General features: G+C 46.9%; 1 protein-coding gene across 1 annotated transcript in view; it reads right to left on the bottom strand.

Annotated features, from left to right (window-relative positions):
• Positions 1-1862, bottom strand: part of LOC136638567 (zinc finger protein 235-like) — a 95450-nt gene extending 93588 nt beyond the window's left edge. The window contains exon 1 of the mRNA XM_066612606.1: positions 1685-1862. Coding sequence (XP_066468703.1) covers positions 1685-1862 — 178 coding nt within the window. The remainder of the gene's footprint in view (positions 1-1684) is intronic.
• Positions 1863-21239: the final 19377 nt, after the last annotated feature.

Below are 21239 nucleotides of genomic sequence, written 5' to 3'. Positions count from 1 at the left end.
TTCTCCCTCTTGCCGCTTCTGTCCTGGCTGTCTCGCAGTCCCTTCTACCCCGTTTGCAAATGGGCAGGGATATCAGGGGAGTGCGTAAAGAGAACTCTGACACATGCACACTCCTCGGCAGCAGCCCTGTTTTATCCACAGCGGGCGACTTGACTCAAGTTCTATCAAGTCCTATCACGAAAGGGTGACTCAGCGACTTGGAAAGTGCCCCATTATGACTCGTTTTCGAGTTGAGTTGTGGGAGGTGGTGACTCGGTGATTTGACTCGAGTCAAGGCACGCTGGACTTGCCCATTCCTGGTTAATGGTTCATCTAAGTGAAGATAGACATCATATTCTAAGGATGTTCACAGAGGGCTAACAGTGTGAATTCACTTTTATAGCAGTAGCCAAGGTTACAGACATACAAAATTACCATCCTGCACAGAAGAGTAATTCAGAGGAGGGACTCTTTTTTATTTTTAAGACTTGTATCCCAGTTTTCTTTGGTAATCTATGACATGAGACATTAATCTCTCTCTCTCTCTCTCTCTCTCTCTCTCTCTCTCTCTCTCTCTCTCTCTGTGTGTGTTGACAGTGGCCAGCGTTAGACTCAAGGAAAAAATGTAAGAGAGGTAGCCCAGAGACAGCCTACCCATGACTCTGACTGAAGAACTTGCTTTGAGCAGCAGCCTGGGGGAGGCAGTAAAGACGCTTGCCTGCCTGCTGTCTCCTCCTGCCCACCACCTACCTGATCACACCATACCACCCAGCAATTCCTTCATCCTCTTCTCATGCACTCTCCATGGAGAGCATGCAAGTGGATGGCAGGTGCTTCTTATCTCCTCCTCCAGCTCCACTGCGATTCTTTTCCAAGTGCTCTTCCACCTTCTCCCCTACCTGCCTTTCTTCTCCTGCTGTACCTTCTACACTGGCCAAGTGGCACCCAATCCATTAAGAGCCTCTTTGTTGTGCTTTGACCACCATTGTCTATATGGTCCGTCATTAAGCGGAAGGTTGTTCATTGGCGCACGCCTGTGTAACAGACACACTCATCATTTTTCAAGATAAGAACAATCTATGCTTATGTTTCTTGTTTTGTTGGACAGTGGTTCTTGAGCATTTGAGACATGCTTGTGTTGGTGAAGAGTGTGTGTGTTTGTGTGTGTATTTCCCTTAAATGCATCAGTGTGGAAACACAGTTTCTTCCATATGGATCTGTGTTGGGAGGTCAGATTGAACTGTGTGTCTCTCTGTTTGAATTTGCTGTTTGTTAACCAATCTCTTATAATGGGAATCTTACAATTCAGGCCATTCCAAGATGGAATTTCAAGCTATGATAGTCTCTCTCATATAATATTACAACTTGAGAGGGGACGACAGTCAATGAACCGGATGGTAAGTCATTTCAGAAACAAAAAAACAAAAGAAACAAAAATGGACACGTAGCCTATGGGGTTTGCTGCCTCAAGATATGGTGGTGGTCTCTGGCTTAAATGGCCCCAAAAAAGATTAGACAGTTCATAGAAGATGTTTGTATCAACATCCCTTGGAGACATGGAGACATGATCATGTTCAGAAATAGCATGCTGCTGATGAATACCAGATGCTGGGGACAAACAACAAGGGGCTCAGAGCCCAAGCCTGTGGTCCACGGCGCATACCACAGTTGCAAATGTGCTGAAAGGCACGTTTGCGGGGCTTACCGCCAGGCTCCCACCAGAGCTGGCTCAGCTCTGGCCAGCGCTGAGCCAGCGCACAGCGGGCACCCGTGTTCCGCAGCTCGGCTGTCTCTGTGGCTCTCTCGGCTGTCCAGGCTGCGGAATGGGAAATGGGGGTGTGGTTGGGATCGTGGGGGAGGCGTTCTGGGGAGGGGGGAGGCATGGTCGGGGGCATAGGGGGAGTTCCAGGGCGCGGGGGAGAGGCGGGTCAGCAGAGCTGAGCTCCACAGGATCCAGGGCACTCGGGTAGGGCTGCCCGAGTGCCTTCACTTTAGCGGCGACCGCTAAAGTGGATAGTCCCATTGTGGGACTGCTTCCCTTACTCGGGGGAAGGGGACAAACGTCCCCTTCTCCCGAGGAGCCTCCTGTGGTAGCGTGGGAGGCTCTGGATCTGGCGGGAGCTCTTTGTGGAGCCACTGGGTCCCGCAGCTCCGGGCAGCTCAGGATTGGGCTGCCTGTCTCTATCTTCCTAGGCTTGTTTGCCTCCCAGGCAGAGGTGTAATGTATTGCCCTGATGCCTGGGGCACCTGACATCACTTCACGGCTCCCCCGGAAGACGGAGCATTCACTGCCGCGGCTTTACGCCCCTGTTCCTTCTCCTGTGGGAGCTTCTCTTTGAAAAAGAAATCGCGAGGGCTGCATAGTTGCCAATGCCTCCTCCTCTGGGGAGAACCTGGAAATTGCTGCCTTGTGCCACTTATGATGCAAGGCAGTCACTTCTGGGTTCTCCCTGGAGAGGGAGAGCTCACTGTGGCAGCTTCCCCCAAGCCACCAGTGCCTCCTCCATAACTAGGGTGGAACCTGAGTCATGGGTCCTCCTTTGCTGGAGCACCTGGGGGAGGTGGTCCTCAGGCGCCACCTTAGTAATGCCTCTGCTCCCAGAAACACTTGTTTGTGTTTTCATAGTACATCACGATCGTGATCCCTGTCGTCAAGCGGGGGCTTGATGCAGTCTCCACACCCCTCCCCTCCAGAGGATCGTTGGCGCTCAGACTGAGGGAAATCACATCTCTTGCACGACTTCTGGTTTCACGGAGGAAACCGGAAATGAGAGACAGGATTACCCTCAGTATGAGCCTTGCAGAGGCAGTGCGTGGATGTGCGCTGCCTCTGGGAGGCTTAGACAACCCTCCAGAGGGGAAGGGAGCGGAGCTGCACTCGCTTTTGGAGGGTTGGGGTGTGCACCCCTGATGACCACATGTGGTCATCGGCTATGTGATCCCAGTGTAAGCTGGTAGGTCACAAAGTGGTGCACACCTGTACTAGACTTGGTAGAGCTTTGGTGTGATCCAGCATAGGCAGCTTTTGTGTCGATCTGGAATCGTAGTAGCAAGCAAGCCTTCTGATGGGAAACAGCTGATGTTTTCAATGACTTTGACAGCAATTGTGTACATTATTGAGATCAGTTCAAAGAAAAACAGGTGTACAATGCTTTACCCTTTGAAAACAGGCAAGCTATTTCTGCTGGTTGACTCCAGAAACAAAGATAGGGCAGGATCTTGACTGTAACTCCCAGCAAAGTTGTGGTGAGTCATAAAATTTATTGTTTGCATTTCGTTTGGAAAGCACATAGATGAGATTTTAGAGACCTATGAAACGATAGGATTGTGCCCCTTTTAGCATTTAAAGATGCACTAAAAAGAAAAAGAAACCCACATTGCAAGGTTTCCCTCAGAGAGCTCTTAGCAATGAAAAACAAGAACACTGTTTTGCAAAAGAACACTGGTCCCATTTGGAATGGAGAGAGAGAGAGAGAGAGAGAGACCTAGATGTCTGGGTTTATGTCACCCCATATGCTGAGTTATTTCCTCTTTTCTCTTGAATTTAATTAACACCCCCACTGGCATATTGTGGCATTGCCACTGGCTGTAGCTGCTGGTTAGTTCTCCATGATGAATGCTAAATTTGAATTACGTCTCTACCCAGCTTGGTTCCCCCCCCCACTTACTGACAAAACAAGCCTTGCTCTCTTGTTCTCTTTTTATTATGTTAATAGTGTCATCAACTGCATATTAATTTCAAGGTTCTAATGATATTTATTTTAGTCTCGGGGAAGAGGGCACAGTGTACACATCCAAGAACAGGCCCGTGCTTGGCGTCTGAGGAAAGCGAGGGTTTCTTTGTGCAGATCTGTCTCTCCCTCGTGTTTAAACCAACAGCAAGTGCCATGAATGGAAATGTTAATAATTTCCCCTGGTGCCTGTGATGCCCGTAGGCAGGTTTTTATGGGATCTCAGGTAAGTTTCCATTTTCTCACAATCTTTTTTCAAAATCCTCCCGTAACACCTATAAAAAGTGCAATTGTAATTTTACAGGGATAGCAGCAAATGAACATAGAACTTTTTTTTTTCTGTAGCTCACTCTAGCAGTTCAAAGAATCCAGAAAACTTGTGAACCATCCATCTTTAATGTCACTCCTCACATCCCAGTACACACACAGGACACATTCCAAGGGTTAAAGTGATGTGGCAAGAGCTGTTCGCAATTCCCAAATGAAAGCGTGTGCAGTTTAGAGAATAGTGAGTGAATCATTTTTTTAAAATTAAGATTTTTATTGCTTTCCCTTTTTTCCTGTGTGCAAAAAAAAAAAAAAAAAAAAAAAAATCCACCTAGGAAGCAATCTTGAAGATTAGCATGAACATGTCTACACAGGAGATTTGACATAGTTCTAATTTTACATCTCCTGCATTCTGCAATGGTCGGTCTTACTAATATACCCAAATCACAGATATTTACATTTAATAAACAGTTCTGGTTCCACATCCAGTATTTTTTATTTCCTCTCTGCAGCATTTCTTGGCTATAACCAATATTACACATATCAAGTCCAGTCCCACTAAAATGAATGCGGACTTGCATGTTTAACAGAAGCCTCCAGTTCCATAGATTTCAATGGGGTTTCAGGGCCCCATTCTTTCTCTGGAATATGCACATTCCAGATTTGTTTGCTCAAGGATGGTTCCTGTGTAGAATCAGTTTCCACTAATGCAGTGGTTCTCAAACTGGTGGGTCACGACCCACCAGTTCGTGTAAATGTTTCCCTGTCCCTTTAAGGGGCGGGGAAGGGGAGAGGCAGGGAACCAATTCCCAGGTTCACGTTCCTATGGGGGGGCGAGGGGGTGCTTTCCACTTACTTGATGTAGGTAGGGCTGCAGCAGGCTGCAGGAGGTGCAGGGAGCCCTGCACAGCCCTCCGCATCGCTCTCTGAGGCTTGGAATCGTCGGTAAAAGCGGGTGCAAAGCACTTCCACTTTGCGGGAGGTGCTTTGTGCCCCCTTTACTGAAGACTCCAAGCCTACCTACATAAAGTAAAGCACCCCCTCGCCCCCCTTAGCGACATGATCCTGCCCCTCCCCCTCAAAGACTTACTGAGGAAGTAAAGCTCCCTCAAAGCTTGAGAAACGTGGACGAATGGATTGCTACCACTATTGTATGTGTACAAAAATGCGACATGTGGTATGTGAGAGAGAAAGGCATCCCTTGCATCCAGCAGCCTCAATCATATGTCTGGTTTTGGCCCTAGTCATAAATCTATACTGTAATCACAAAGCCCTCATTTCCTCCTCTCTTGGGGACACTACTACTACTATGAATACTTATATACCCCTTTTTAACAAAAGTAGTTCACAAAGCAGTTTACATAATAAAATGAATCAATAAATAGCTCCCTGCCCCCCAAAGTACTCACTACAAAAAGATGCAGAAGAGAAGCCAGTAACAGTCACTGGGAAAGTCTCCATGTTGGGGTGAAAAGGGATAGTTGCTTTACCCTGCTAGTGGATACCACTTTAAAATATACTTGGTATTTATTGAATTATTAGCAATTCACATCCCAATGCAATAGGAGGTTTTAAACACTTTGCCCCTACTTCAGTTCACCACCATTTCTACTAGGAAAATTGGCTTTCACTTGAAAGCTCTCCAGCCATTGACTGAGTGTCCTGTGCCGTCCCAGAATGCCATGTTCAAAATTCCTCCAGTTTATTGATATCTCCCTGCAGAGTAGCCTCATGCATACACTTAGTTATGTCATTGAAAGAGGGCCTCGCTTGCATACAGACAGACCCAGCTTCAGTTCCTGGCTTCTCCACACGCAGCTGGCAAAGACCTTTCTCTGGAATCCTGGACAGCCACTACCAGTCAGTGTAAGGTACATGAACCAAGGGTCTCTGACTCAGTAAAAAGTGTGCATGAGTTCCACAGGAGAGAAACAACCATTGTGTGGTGCCTTGGTCTTCATCAGAGAAAGAGAACCTTGTTTGATGATTCTCAATTAAGAGTCGTCCTTTTCAAGCTGCAGAAAAAATCAATCTCATGCTGCAGCGTTACCAAGGTGAGATGCTTCAGTGCAAGGCATGAGTGCTGCTTTATGTATGGAAATGGCAAGCCTTGAAAAATCAATTTTGTGCCACAGCTTGATGATGTCCATTTTTACTTATCATGTTGCACTTCAGGAGCTAAAAACAATCATACATTGTAATACATTCATGCTGCATAATCTGACAGCATTCAAATGCCTTCATTATCCAACCCAGGTACTTGAGTGGGAAGATAAGCAATGTTCACTTAGTGGTAGATGGTAGCATAGTCTCAACTAGGATGCATGGATGTGGTAGAGGATTCCCACTTACCCACTCATCCCCATTGTTCCATATGGGAGGGAGGTCATACATAGCAAGTAGCAAAATCTGAGAGCAGGAGAATAATGGTACTCTAAACATGAGCCACTGTGTTTAATTAACATGAACCAGAAGGTGGCACTAAGACCTTGAAGGAAAATGGGACTGAAGCCCTTTTCAGCTGTCACTCTCCCCAGGTTCACAGAATGTGGACAGAGGAAATAAGAGAGTACCAGCTATGCACACACCTATGCCAATGACTTCCTGGTCATGTACCTGAGTGTGCAGTACATGTGCAGAGGTTGTCTGCAGAGGGCAGTACTGAATATGGGGAGAGTCCTTCCACATGGCATGAAATCTCAGGGTTCCATATTACATGGAGGGACTCTTTCCACATTCACAGAGCCCTCTGCAGAAAAGCATCAAATGCACAAAGGCCCCAAGAAGTGACCAGCAAGCATGGATAGCTGGCAAACTCCCATTTGTCACATTCAGGCATCACATTGGAAAATTCTTGAGTCCCATCTGCATGTATATCACTGGCTTACCCAATAATTTGATGCAACATAATTTGCCCTTCCCTTGGAAATGACAAGCAACAATCACTTGATGTAATGGAAGCCACATGAAACAAGAGAACATGCACAGATACTGAAGACGGCACATTTGAGCATTTTTGAGTTGGAGAAAATGGGACAAAATTCCAATGCCATCACGATTGACAAAAATATAAGAAAAAATTCACTGTTGTTTATGAAGTTCAGTTCAGGCAGTTGGCATTATGGAGAGGTGGGAGGTGGGCGGAGGGCAAGGACAGGGCAGGGAGGATGCGTTCCGGGGAAGGGGGAGGCAGGGAGAGGGTGGGGAGGAGGTGTTCTAGGGGAAGGGAGTGGGGAGGGAGGGAAGCAAGACCAGTGGAGCAAAGTCAGGTGGTGAGCTTGAGGCTCAGGAACTGCCAACTTTTAAAAAAGTTCAGGATACCAAGTTATTTAAGAAGATCGTATAAGGAGCTCACGGGACTTGGCAGAACTAGTTCATAAGGCAATGTGAAGTGTCAATTTAGCTTTTTATCTGTTCTGACCCAACCAGCTGCAGGCTTGCAGCCATAAGGTGGCACATGGAATGCAATTTCCCTCCCTACTGTCAGCCACAGGGTGGTGCTTGACACTTGCCCTCAACACCTCGATAGGATAATTGGGAATCTTCATCAATAGCAATTCATTGCCCTCTTTGCCCTCAATCTACTTCTGTAATCAGGGCTGGCTACCAATGAGGCCAGTGTGTGCTGGGGACTCAAGAAGTCTTAAAGCCTTCAAAGTTAAGTTTTAACTTTTAAACTAGAAGTTAAGTTTTTAAGGGCCCAATCCTATGAGATAACTTTGCCTCCGGAACTCGTGTGAAATGGCGACATGTCATAGAGCGCAGCTGGACTGCCAGCACAAGCGGTGAGAGGTTGTGGCTGCACACTGGGGGGTATGGGAAAAGCCTGGTGCTGCTAAGTCACTGTGGGGGTCGGGTGGTGAGTGAAACAGTGTGAAGGGGGGAAGAACAGGGCGGATATCAGAGCAGAGAGGGAGGTGTCAAGGCCAGCAAAATTGCTGGTGCAGGTCCACATAGTCCCATTTGGGCAAGGGAAGAAAGTTTTCCTTACCCAGAGGAGACCTTTGGAACTGTCCCCTCCCCTTGCAGAATGCAGGGTGTACTCTGATGATGTGGCTGCATCGGGGAGGGGGTTAGGTAGGATTGGGCTGTAAGTATGGTGTACTATGACCTGGCATATTATGCCAGTGTAGAGTGGCATACTATGACCTGGACAACCTGGTTTTAATTCCCCTCTCAACCATGGAGCTTCCTGGGTGATCTTAGGCAATTCACGGTCTCCCAGCCTAACTTATTTCATAGGGCTGTTGTGAGGATAAAAGGAAGAACAATATCTGATGCCCATAACTCCTAGGAGAAAAGCAGGAAATCAATGCAATAAATACCTAATCCTAACTCCCTCCACCCACCACCCACCCCAGAGAAAGGTATATGCTGTATTGATGGGGTGGTGGTGAATCATGAGGATTTAAAGTCCAATCCTGAGCTTAGTGCACCGGCTTACTGCCGGCGCGCATTGTCACAAATTACTTACTTACGGCACATTTGTGAGCTCTAATGCCGGGTGACGCCCGTGATAGCCAGGCGGGTGCCCAGCCTCTGCCACTTGGCGGTTGCATGGACCGCTGAGCAGCACAGAGGAAAGCAGGGGTTGGGGGCTTGGGGAGGAGGTGTTCTTGGGAGGGGGGAGGCAGGCGGAGGGTGGGGAGAGGGTGGGGAGGAGGCATGATAGGGAGGTGGGAGGCGGGGAGAGGGCAGGGGGAGGCATGCAGGGGGAGGAAGCGGGGAGGAAGGGAGGTGGGACCAGTGGAGAGACGCTTCACTGGATCCTTAGCCTTGATGTCAGGCTCTGTGCCTGACACAAACGCTCTTACTTCACCGCTGACCTTTCTGTCAGTGGTTAATCGAGTAGCCCCATTGTGGGGCTACTCCCTTTACCTGGGGGAAGGGGACGAAAGTCCCCTTTTCCGAGGTGCTGCCCGTGGCTGCCATCTGTGCGTAGCATGCGGCGGCAGCCATTTTTGGTGCTCAAGATTGGGCTCTTATTTATTTAAATGATTTTTATACTACTTTTCTAAAAACCCAAAGTGGTATAGTGCAAAACATAAATGCATCAAGATAAAAAACAACAACATAAAAACAATTTTAATCATAACAAAAGAGCAGCTAGGAAATGAAGGGCCCAGCCCTATCCAATTTTCCAGTACTGGTGCAGCCGCAATGCTGCCTCGAGGTAAAGGAACAAATATTCCCATACCTTGAGGAGGCCTCTGTGACTGCCTCCCCACCACAGGATGCAGTGTATGCCCCATGGGCATGACTGCACAGGCACTGGATCATTGGATAGGATTGGGCCCAAAATAATGTAAAGCAGCTTAAAGGTGAAAAAGGAATTATGAGGAATCCACAATGGGTCTCTTTGGACCTGAATGTCTGATGAGAAGAAGAGGGGAGGCTTGGAAAAGAGGGGATTGGATCTGGAGTGTGCCATTGTCACAGACTCCAACCCTGCTTCCTCCCCGCCCCTCTCCTCTCCTTCTCCACTTTCCTCTTTCCTATGCCCTCCTTCACTGCTGCTTTATCTGCTTCGGCGGGAGCAGCAGAAACCCTGGCACGCTTGATCATTCCCTGGCACGCTTGATCATTCATTCTTCATCATTGTTTTAAGTGGTTGTATGGCAGCCATCCACTGCTTTATAAATGGTCTTTTAAACCAGGGGTCTTTAAACCCTGGCCCAGGGGTCAGATGTGGCCCATGGCAAGTTTCTATCCTGCCCACAGCCAACCTCTGGTTCACTGAGAGCCTCTGGTCCACTCAACTGAACACAACCAGAGCTGTGCTCTGGTCGTGTCCAGAGTGTGTTCTGAGGACCGGGTAGGTGGAGGAATGGGGGTCCATTTGAGTGTGTACTTTATTTCTGTGGTGGTGCTTGGAGAAATCCTGATGTATTTATTTAAATTTTATATTTAAAATTTAATGTTTTACTGGCCGTCGACACTGTGCCAGATATTTGATGCAGCCCTCTGGCCAAAACGTTTAGAGACCCCTGTGTTAAACCAAAGCAATCACAACCTGTTTAATTCTGGAACAATATCTAGAAAGCAGATTCCAGATAAAATGGTAAGAAACAGCTGAAGCAGAACAGAAAGAAATATAGCATCATAGGCTTATGTGATTGGCTGATGCAACATTTTCCATATGCCAGCTGAATTTAAAGCATTTTAATTCACACTGGCAGACTCAAATGGTTTTGCGACCTCCAAATTATTACCACACTTGTCCAGTTTATTCTCTTCTCCCATTTATTGGGCAAGTTCCATTTTTATAAAACATTTGTCGCACAATGTGGTTTAATGCGTGAAGATTATTCATACACCGGGAGAGTGGAATAAATTAGTTATTTCTTTATTTAAATGATTTATATCCCACCCTTCTCTTCGAATAAACGGAGTGCTCAAGGTGGCATACAATACAGAGAGATAACAGAACCAGTAAAATGAAAAAAAAATTGCAACGAAATATAATTGCAGTAATCATAAAAAATAAAGAGTAATGCAGATAAAAAAACATTAAAACGAAATATGGAATACAACTGCAAAACTCAAAAGTAATGAACATGAGCACTGTTAACATTACGGGGAACATTTATTGGCCCAAAATACCTTGAAAATCAATCATGGAAAAAGAAGAATATACACAGAGTTAATTTTGGAGGCCAAAGATCAATCATATTGGAACAGTGATTTACCTAGGTCAGCGTCCTACATCCTTTCATTGACACATCCCATGTGCCCGAAGACAAGGTGCTAAAAATTCATTTAATGGATCAATTTATCTTATTTTTACCTAGTTCTAGTATGGCTCATTATATTTATATTCCATGGTCAAAGTGACTGAGGATACCAAGTTATTTAAGAAGATCGTATAAGGAACTCATGGGACTTGGCAGAACTAGTTCATTAGGCAATATGAAGGTAAATTACTTTCATTGAAGACAGCTGCACGCAAATGCAAATGGGACGGAACAAATTAATTTAACTATATCCATCGATGAGTTCTGAGTTAGTTGTCGCTGTTCAGAGGGTGGGTGTGGGGTAGAGAGGAAAGATCACTGTTGCTGACAGCTCAATGAAAATGTCTCCCTAAGGCAGAACACCAGCCGAAGATGAATTATTGCGATGTGATATGGTGGCACTTAAAGTTAAATATACAATCAAAATTTTTTGCATCAAGAAGAAAACAAACTACTAAGAAGTTCTGAAGCAGAGGAGGACGTGATAAATGGATATATAACTTTCACAAGATTGCAGATATTCCACAAAATATGTGTACAGAGCGCTGTATCAAGATTTGTATTGTTTCAAATAAATTTCATCATAAGACGATCGTGTGCCCCTGTTTTCAGTCATGTATTACCACACGAACTATGGGACATGTGCATTAACATGAACATGCTATGCTACAAATGTATACGTAGGGACTTTTGTAGGTGACTCGTGACGCATCCCAAGGGAGACTGGCATTCACTCAAAGACAACAGAGATGAGATATAGGTGCAAACACAGTAATATTTATTGTTGGGATAACTGTACAATAAAAAGGAGAGGAAATGAGAACTAAGCCACAAGTGAGACTCCTTTTAAATGAATAAATAACTACAGCTGTTGCTTCCAGCAAGGGTTAATCTATGCATAAAGTAGTGACTGGGGTTTGAATTCACAACAGCAGTGGTTCCCAAACGTTTTAGCACCAGGACACACTTTTTAAAATGACACTCTGTTGGGATCCACCTAGCTTTACAAGACTTTAAAAAATAATCTAGAAATAAATTTCCTTCCTTCCTTCCTTCCTTCCTTCCTTCCTTCCTTCCTTCCTTCCTTCCTTCCTTCCTTCCCTTCCCTTCCCTTTTACCTACCTACCTACCTAAGTAATAATAACCAGAAAGAAAGGCCCACAAACATTTACTGCCCAATCCTGAGCTGCCTGGGGCACGGGACTGCAGCGGTGCAAAAAATGGCTGTCCCTTTTTGTCCCCTTTCCCCGGGTAAGCCCCACAATGGGGCTACTCGATTCTCCACCGACCCAAAGGTCAGCAGAGAATCAAGAGCCTCAAGCTCACTGCCCGACACAGAGGCTCTGGATCTGGTGGAGCTTTGCTCTACTGGTTCCTCCTTCCTCCCTCCCCACTCCCTTCCCCTAGAACACCTCCTCCCCACCCTCTCCCCACCTCCCCCTTCCCTGGAACGCATCCTCCCTGCTCTCTCCCTGCCCTCCGCCCGCCTCCCACCTCCCCAGAATGCCAACTCCCTTCCTCCCCCCACACCCCCACTTACCTCTCTGCTGCTTCGGCAGTCCGTGCAACTGCCAAGCGGTGGAGCTCCGGCAACCACCTGGTGCTAACCCAGCGCCAGCCAGCACTGGGCTAGCACCGGTGCTTGCCCGGTGGTAGGGCCTGCAAATGTGCCTTACTGCACGTTTGTGACAGTGCACGCAGCGGTAAGCTGGGACACACAGTTCAAGATTGGGCAGTTATTTCCCTATATTTACACATGCTTGCAAACTACAGGAGCTCGGATTCTTGCAAGGTAAATAGCAGTTACAGTATCTGATTTTTGAATAGTCTCAGGGCTTGAGGCAATTAATTAGACCAAAAATCAGGTTGCGATCCACCGATGGGTCCCAATCCATAGTTTGGGAACCACTGCACTATAGCCTGCAGTAGTTGGCAACATTCAGTCTCGAAAGACTATGGTATCGCGCTCTGAATGGTGGTTCTGGAACTGGAACAGCGTCTAGTGTGGCTGAAAAGGCCAATTCGGGAGTGACAATCCCTTCCACACTGGGAGCAAGTGCAGTCTGTCCCTGGTCTGTCTCCCTGGCTATGGGCCTTCCTTCTTTGCCTCTTTGCCTCAGACTGTTGGCCAAGTGTCTCTTCAAACTGGGAAAGGCCATTCTGCACAGCCTGCCTCCAAGCAGGCCGCTCAGAGGCCAGGGTTTCCCACTTGTTGAGGTCCATTCCTAGGGCCTTCAGATCCCTCTTGCAGATGTCCTTGTATCGTAGCTGTGGTCTACCTGCAGGGCGCTTTCCTTGCACGAGTTTTCCATAGAGGAGATCCTTTGGGATCTGGCCATTGTCCATTCTCACGACATGACCAAGCCAACGCAGTCGTCTCTGTTTCAGCAGTGCATACATGCTAGGGATTCCAGCACGTTCCAGGACTGTGTTGTGACGTTCCAGCCTGCAGTGATGACTGTACATTAAGAATGAGCTACTTGACAAAGCCAACTGAAAACCAAAGGCCAGGGGGGGGGGAGAGACAAATCCTGGCACACAACAATTCAGTTGCAATCAGTTGTATGAATTTTCTTTACTGTATAGGTTGTGTAGACTGTAATGGGACTTAAATGCACTTAATATTTTCTGGATTGCATCCAGTGGTCATAATATAGGACAGAATAAGAGACAGTGACCAAAACAAAGCATTAATTAATTTATAGTACTGAGTATATGATTCTCTAATGCAGCCATTTTCAACCTTTTCCAGCTCACACACTGTCAAGGCACTAAAATTGTCAAGGTACACTCCCAGTTTTTTACTTACATTAAATTACTACATTACAATTAATTCTTAATTAATACAATTAAATTACTACATGACAAAGGGCACAGTCCTAACCAGGTCTACTCAGAAGTAAGTCCTATTTTGTTCAATGGGGCTTACTCTCAGAAAAGTGTGGTTAGGATTGCAGCCAAAGACTAAGGGGACATTGGGGGGGAATGTGCCTGTGGGATTTACTTCTGAGTGGACATGCCTAGGATTGGGCTTTTGGTTGCACTCTTTTTTCTCAAATACAGGAGCAGGCAATTGGCACTTTTCTCTCCTCCTCTCCCCCACCCCACCCCCTCCCACAGGCACATTCCCCCATCTCATAATTGCAGTTAGCACCTCTCCTACTGTCCCTCCCTTCACTGGTCTACACCTTCCAAAGATCCAGAATCACTTGCCTCACATTCTCCACCCCCCCCAATTGCCTTCTCCTGTATTCCAGAAAAAAGTGTGACCAATAGCCCAATCCTAGACATGTCTACTCAGAAGTCCCATTATAGTCAATGGGCTCACTCCCAGGAAAGTGGGGTTGGAGAGGAACCTGAGAGCCCAGCTCAGCTCAGGTATGTCTACTCAGAAGTAAGTCCCATTGTAGTCAATGGGGCTTACTCCCAGGAAAATGAGGATCCGGTTGCAGCCTTCTGGTTCAGCAGCAGGAGATGCAAAGCTGCTCCTTTTTCGCTGCTGCTGCATGAGGGTCAAAGCAGTCGCTTCTCCCTGCCTGTGGCTGCTGCCTGCTGCCTGCCTCCTCTGGCCCCGCGTCACACCTGAGGCCGCCTCGCGGCACACTTGAAAAACGCTGCTCTAATGGCAAAAGTGACCACTAATGCCTTGAAACGTGTATGGTATGAGAGAGCAGAGCCGCAGTTCATTAAATTAAATTACCCATTGAAGAGATTCCCAGGATAGGCTTGATAGATATAAAATGCAGAATAACCATTCATTTTAAAACACTTTCCTTTCTGCTCAACAGAATATTCACACTCCTTTGAGTTCTTTGAAAAGCTTTAACTCAGAATACCAGGAGACAAAACAGTGTTCCCACTGGGCACGATCCAGCCCAAATTAAGAACTTTCAGAACGCAATGATTTTAAGGAAAGTGATTTCAGCATCTTTAATTTTACAGTTGGAGAGTCAGCCTGGGGTAATGGTTAGCATGTCAGAATAAGGTTGGGGAGACTTGGGTTCAGATCCCTGCACAGCCATGGAGCTCATTGGGTGACCTTGGACTGGCCTCATACCCTCTCAACCTAACCTACCTCACAGTGTTGTTATGGGAATAACAGCCCAATTCTAAAGGCGGAGGCACTGCTGGGTGCAGCAGTGGCAAAGTGGCTACCGCTGTATCCTGTGGCACTGTGGCAGCCGCTGGAGGTCTCCTCGGGGGGGAGGGGATGGCCCAACTTGGAGTTCAGGATCTGCTGGGTTCCGTCCCCTCCTGCCTCGGTTCCTCCCCAGTCCCACCTTTCCCCCCACCCCATGTGCCTCCCACTGTCCCCAAATTCCTCACTGCCTCCCAGAGCTCTTCAGGGTTGGGAACTTGATTCCGATGACTCGGACTCAAGTCATGAAAATGCAGATTTTTCACTGACACGTGGACCTGTTTTCGTAGCATGAAAAAGCTTGTGGAGCCAGCATTCAGACTAGGCAAGCAGCAGGGAGATTCCAGCCACAAGGCAGAGAAGTGTTAATGCTTTCCTTTTACAAGGGGTGAAGGGTGGGAGGCAGCTCTCTTTTCCTTCAATGATCATTGGATGAAGGATGGGCACTCTGGTATTTTCTTTGGCTGAGGTAGGGCAGAAGGAGGAGTCAAGGGCTTTCTTGCCTTATGATTAGCTGGAGAAGCCCAGGGAATGGGAGGGAGCAGGAGACGACTCTTCTGCCTATCTCTGATAGGAAGGAAGGAGCCGATGATCATTGGACAAAGGATGGGCGTTCTGATATTTTCTTTGGCTGAGGTAGGGCAGGGGGAGGACCCCAAGGGGATTCTTGCATTGCAATTGACTGAAGAAGCCAAGGGAGGGGGAGAGGCAGAGAAGCTGGGGGGGGGAGGCAGTTCATAGTGATCATGCTTTTCACCACATGGCTGCTGTGAGGTGCTCCATTGTTACTTGGCCAGAGGAAGCCTCATTGAATGACCGGTTGCAGTGGGACTACTGAGTAGAGCTGCCAAGGATTGGGTCGTCCTGGCAAGCCTCACAGCTGCTGGCCTCCTCCCTGTTGCCGCTTCTGTCCTCACTCTCATGCAGTCCCTCCCACCCTGTTTACAGGTGAGCGGGGAAATCAGTGAAGTGTTTAAAGTGAGCTTTCACACACACACACACACACACACACACACACACACACACACACACACACACACATCCCCAGCAGCAGCTCCACAGAGCCACAGTGGGCTTTTTAAAGGGTGGGGGGTGGCTTAAGTTGAGTACTATCAAGTCGCGAGAGCATGACTTGGCAACTCGGAAAGTGCCCCCATTATGACTTGTTTTTGAGTTGAGTCACAGGGGGGTGGAGACTCTAGACTTGACTCAAGTCGTGCTGTGCTGGGTTATCCGATCCCTGGAGCTCCTACCTAGCTCAGGGCGGCATCTGGCCAGTGCTGGGTTCAGCATCAACTGGTGCTGGGCTGGCGCCAGCACTGACTTAGTACAGGATGTCACAGACATGCCTTACAGCACATTTGTGACACCCAGCACCAGTGCTGAAGGTCAGTGCTGGAGCTGGCCCAGTTCAGGACTGGGCCTTAAGGCTGCAATTCTATACACACTTTCCAATGAACACATTGGAACTTACTTCTGAGAAGACATGCATAAAATTGTGCTGTAAAAGGGCAGGGGGGAGTCATGTGTATCATGCTAAACTTCTTGGAGGAAAGGTGGGATATAAATGTAATTATAAATGCAATGTAAATGAATGAGATATGAAAGTGCTTAAATTTGGGAAAGACTGTGTCCTTGGTTTCTAAAATCACTTTTCTTTCGTATTTGTTTATCTAGTTCTTATAGGAATTGATCATTGATACGTTATCAATTTATCACTGATGCATATTGATCATTGGTCATATCACTACAAATCATTGATCATATCACTACATTGGACAGTAATTACGCATTATACAATCATTTATCAACTGTACAACGCATAATTACTGTCTAGGGTGGTGATAGCACAAACTATCTTCAGCCCAAACTACTTAGTAGGAAGAATGCAGAGCTGTGCCTAATCGATGTCTCCAACTTGTGTCTTTCACTCACTTTTGTTAAAAGGCACAGGGCAATGCAGTAACATTGCATTCAAAATTTCCTTGTCCCCGCTCTACTTCACTGACATCTCATGATAATGGATAAAGAGACTCTGAGCACTGTGATGTCATGACCTGTGCCCTCTCTTTGCTAGTAAATATTACTATGGAGACATAGAGCTGGAGGATGCCATATGTCCCTGTGATATCTCATTTGGGCCTTAAACTAGGCAAGATCAACGACTGATATTTGCACTGTTCTATGCCTCTCAGCCTCAGCTACTGGAAGCTACTCCCAGCCTCAGCTTATCTGGCCAACCTGGCTGGCTTCTGAGATTTCAGCAGGGTTTGTCCACTCACTTTCAAAAATATCTTCCCTCCCATAAGGGCTAGAAACTTGGATTTAAGGAAGAAATTAAAGTGAGAGATTGAGGAAACACAATTCTGCACCCAGTATGCATCAGGCAATTTATCTGCACTCTTGCAGAATTATGATGGAATCACAACACGGTACATTTCTCCTGTGTTATGATATCAGGCAGAAACACCAAGCCTGAAACTGGCTCTACTTTCTTTTTTGCTGGTTTGTTTGGAATTGGTGGATGTGAAATGACAAAACGACCTCTGCCCTCAGGATGGAGAACAGAACTCTTTATATTTCGTAATTTACAGTATTCTAGATCCTCTCATGTTTGCCATCTATGGAAACATTCTCGCACATTGCAAGATTTTCAGCTTATTACAGCCATAAAACATGCACATATGGTGTTTTTTTTTAAGCCCCTCCAAAGCCGTGAACACATGTCTTTGGGGAAGGACTTCTGCAGGAAAATGTTGATAATTTAATAGATATAATAACAATAAAACCTTGAACTGAATGGAGTATACGCTGTAGAGGAAATGCTTTTGTCGTCAGCAGCACTCAGAAGGGCATGAATGTCAACAAATGTCAACAACATTTAAAGGATCCCTGTCTAGGTACTCACTCTCTCTCTCTCTCTCTCTCTCTCTCTCTCTCTCTCTCACACACACACACACACACACACACACACACACACGTGTGGTATGGTATGGTATGGTATGGTTTTACCAAACCATACCATACCATACCTTTCAGTGAAAGTACTTGTGAAGGTGTCTTCCAATTCACAAGCAAAATGGCCATCATTCTAATTGACAGGGTATTGTAAGGAAGGAGGGCTTCATTACACACTCCATGGTGATACACGGTAACCTTTGATCCCAGACTGTGACTTCAGGTAAAGGCTACAATAGACACAAAAGCAAGAATCATAAGCTGCTCTAAAAGGAACCAAAAAGCTGCTTTGCTGTGTGACAGAAAACCTTGGCTTTGCAAACTGGGCCCCACAGTGTTTATGTTAAGCAACAGGTGTGGAATGCAAAAGATAACAGGAGACCAGGCAACGATATCAGGCCACACTAACGAGATGGGCTTGAAGTCCTGCCAAGAAACATCTTATCACTTATGAAGTCATGTCGGTCTCCACACCTGTCTTTGAGTATTTTGTGTTATACTGCTCTCTGCTGACTTTTGGAAATTTTGAAATTTTATATGTTTTAAGAGTAAATTCCACCTATTTCCCACCTTTTATGTAAATTGTAACCTATTAGGTATTTGCCCACCTCTTGCCCATCTCTGATGCAAATTGTAACGAATCAGATGTCTACATTTTTAGACAAAGAGGCTGAAAAAGTATAAAGGGGCAAATCCGCCATTGGTGGGGGTGCTCATTTGCTTTGGACAAGAATCCCGTGAGCACCCATTTCATGCAACTGAATAAGGAGCCTGCAAACTTTCACTCCTGGTGCCGACTCTTCTTGAGTCAACCTTGCAACAATGGGACCCCGGTTAGAGAAAGCTGAGCCACACAGCACAGTGGCTTGTTTTTTGCCTCCTTGTACAGTTTCACTCCCCAAAGAGAGCACTCTTCTCTAAACCTATCTCTAGCATTCCCACTATCAGAGCAGGAGCCAGGCTTCTACCTCCAGCGATCTTTCCAATAATTGTTCATTGACTTTGCACCACAGAAGTCAGGGTGGTGTTTTTTTTCTGAACTAAGTCAGCCCTCACCTGCCTAGCCCCACTCCTTTATATGCACTGTTACCAAAAAGGGCTGTTATGTTTTAAGAGGAATTATTATATTACCCTTTTGGAAACTTTATAGGATCGCAGGCTGGATAACAAAACAGCGTAATGCAAAGAAATTCCCTTGTAGCTTAAAGAGGAGACCGGGAGAAAGGCAATATTCAGTCAAAGATTATATTTTTATTACAAAACACACAAAGGTAAACATAATACATTTCTTGGTTCTAGTACTTGAAAAATGTACCTAGCTTTTATGGTGGTTGCATGTGCTATGTATTTGGTGCATCCAAGAAGGAATCAGAAACGGATAGGTTGTAGGGAAGGATTTTAGGGGTCCCTTAATCTGCTAAACCCAGTTTGCTAACTAAAGACGGGGAAGAAGGGAGGAATAAATGGAGAAGAAGGGAAAGAATTTCAGAAACGCAGGATAATTACCTGTCCTGGGGAGCAGTTGGGGAGGGGAGAGTCCTGTGGAGGACTTTTTGCCTTGCAGGGGGCAGCCAGAGAGAGAGCCATGTGGCGGAGTTCTCTCTTAAAAGGAGCTTGGCTGACCTGGAAGCTGACCTAGAATGACCAGATGTATCCCAGAGCTGTGCGCATGTTCAGTATACACAGTAGGACACATGGAGCATGCAAGAACATGATGACTGGGTATCAGCCATGGCTGACCTGGGGGGGGGGAGGCAGTTTGCCTAAGGTGCTTAAGAGTGATAAAGCTCCAACAATAGAACAATAGACTTCTTCCTCCGGAGGTGCATGCTTGTTTTGCATAACAGTGATTGAATCAAGAGACATTCCTTGACTGGAGGAGGGGATGTAATCACCGTGAGCTTTGCTAAACTTGTGACTTTTACCAGGGCCTTGGAAAAGTGTGCTGGGGGAAAGGTGTCCTGTATTCTGAGGTTTGACCTGCATGAGTTTTAGTCCATAATACATACAAAATCACAACTTGGAAGGGAAAAGGAGATTTTCACGTAACAGCACGGCCTGGTCTTGAGTTCCATGTTTTGGTCCTGGGAGGATGCAATAGTATATGGGAAAGTGCCTTTAAGAGCCTGTTTTGGATGATACTGACCGACCCGAGTCCAAATGCACAATAAAGCATTTGAGTGATTGGGTCAGAAGTCAAGTGGTCAATTGAACCAGCCAAGATATACAGCTATACCTATTGGATAGTACATGCATGATCATGATCCTTTTGGCACTGGGTACAAAAAAATAACAATTTAAAAAAAAATCCTGAAATTCCTACACCTGACCATAGAGCTTATACTCATGGAGTACCAACCCCATATACTCTGCCTGACCTTTTCATTTGTCACAGTGCATGCCAATTCAAACCCCCTTTCTAGGCCTGATCTACCAGCATAGAGCACTGCGGACTTCCACCAGAGATTGAGATTGTTGTCCCAGCACCCAGGGCAACCCCCATTTTCCGCCCCCACACCCCTTTTTTGCCCCCCACACCCTCTTTTCCGCCCCCTCACCCCTGACCCAGAAGTAATGGAGGTGAAGTCATTGTCACCGCAATTACTTCCATGCATCTACCTCCTCTGTTCCCTCCCTTTGAAAAAAAGGGGAATGGAGGAGGCAACTGAGGCCCCGACGGAGCCTTCCGCACTGCTTATAAATGGCACGGAGGTCTCCACTGGAGCGTTTTGGGGGCGCTGGAAGCAGCCGAGACCACTGCAATGACCTCCACGCTGCTTACAAGCGGTGTGGAAGGCTCCGTCAGAGCCTTGGAAGTGGCACGCATCTCCTCTGAAATCGGAGGGGGCATGCATTGCTTCTCCTCCACCTCTGAGAGATGCCCTCAGAGGCACAGGAGGGGCTCCCAGGAGTGCTGTGGAGAGGCAGCAAGAAGCTGCCTCTCTGTCAGCAACTCAGCGCTGGATTGGGCTACCCCCTCTCCTCCTCCTTTATAGGAGGATAGGAGACGGGTGCCCTAGAGTGTCAGTGTAACAGGAGTCGTGACTCCCATTGTGCTACTTCTCCAGGACGCCCTCCCCCCTCCTCCGGAGGATAGGAGATGGGCGCCCTAGAGCATCAGTGCAACAGGAGTTGCATCTCCCGAAGCGCTGCCTCTCTAGGATGCCCCTTTCATCTCCTCCTATAAAGGAAGAGGGGAGGGGGCGGCCCAGTCCGGGGCTTAGGCCTTGCTGGAGAGGCAGCTTCTCACTGCCTCTCCACAGTACTCCTGGGCACTCCTCCTCTGGCGGGTGGGGGTAAGGCTTGAGGAGGCACTCCCAGAGGGTCGACGCCCAGGGCTTTTGCCCTGTTTGCCCCCCTCCAGGTACACCAGTGGGTGCAGGTCCAAGTTGCCCCACTGCGGTTGCTGGGGCTTACTCAGGGGCTAATGTC

The sequence above is a fragment of the Tiliqua scincoides genome, chromosome 2, assembly GCF_035046505.1.
Source record: "Tiliqua scincoides isolate rTilSci1 chromosome 2, rTilSci1.hap2, whole genome shotgun sequence".
NCBI lineage: Eukaryota > Metazoa > Chordata > Lepidosauria > Squamata > Scincidae > Tiliqua > Tiliqua scincoides.
Note: the sequence above shows the minus strand (reverse complement) of the source record. Positions and strands in the feature narration are given on the sequence as shown.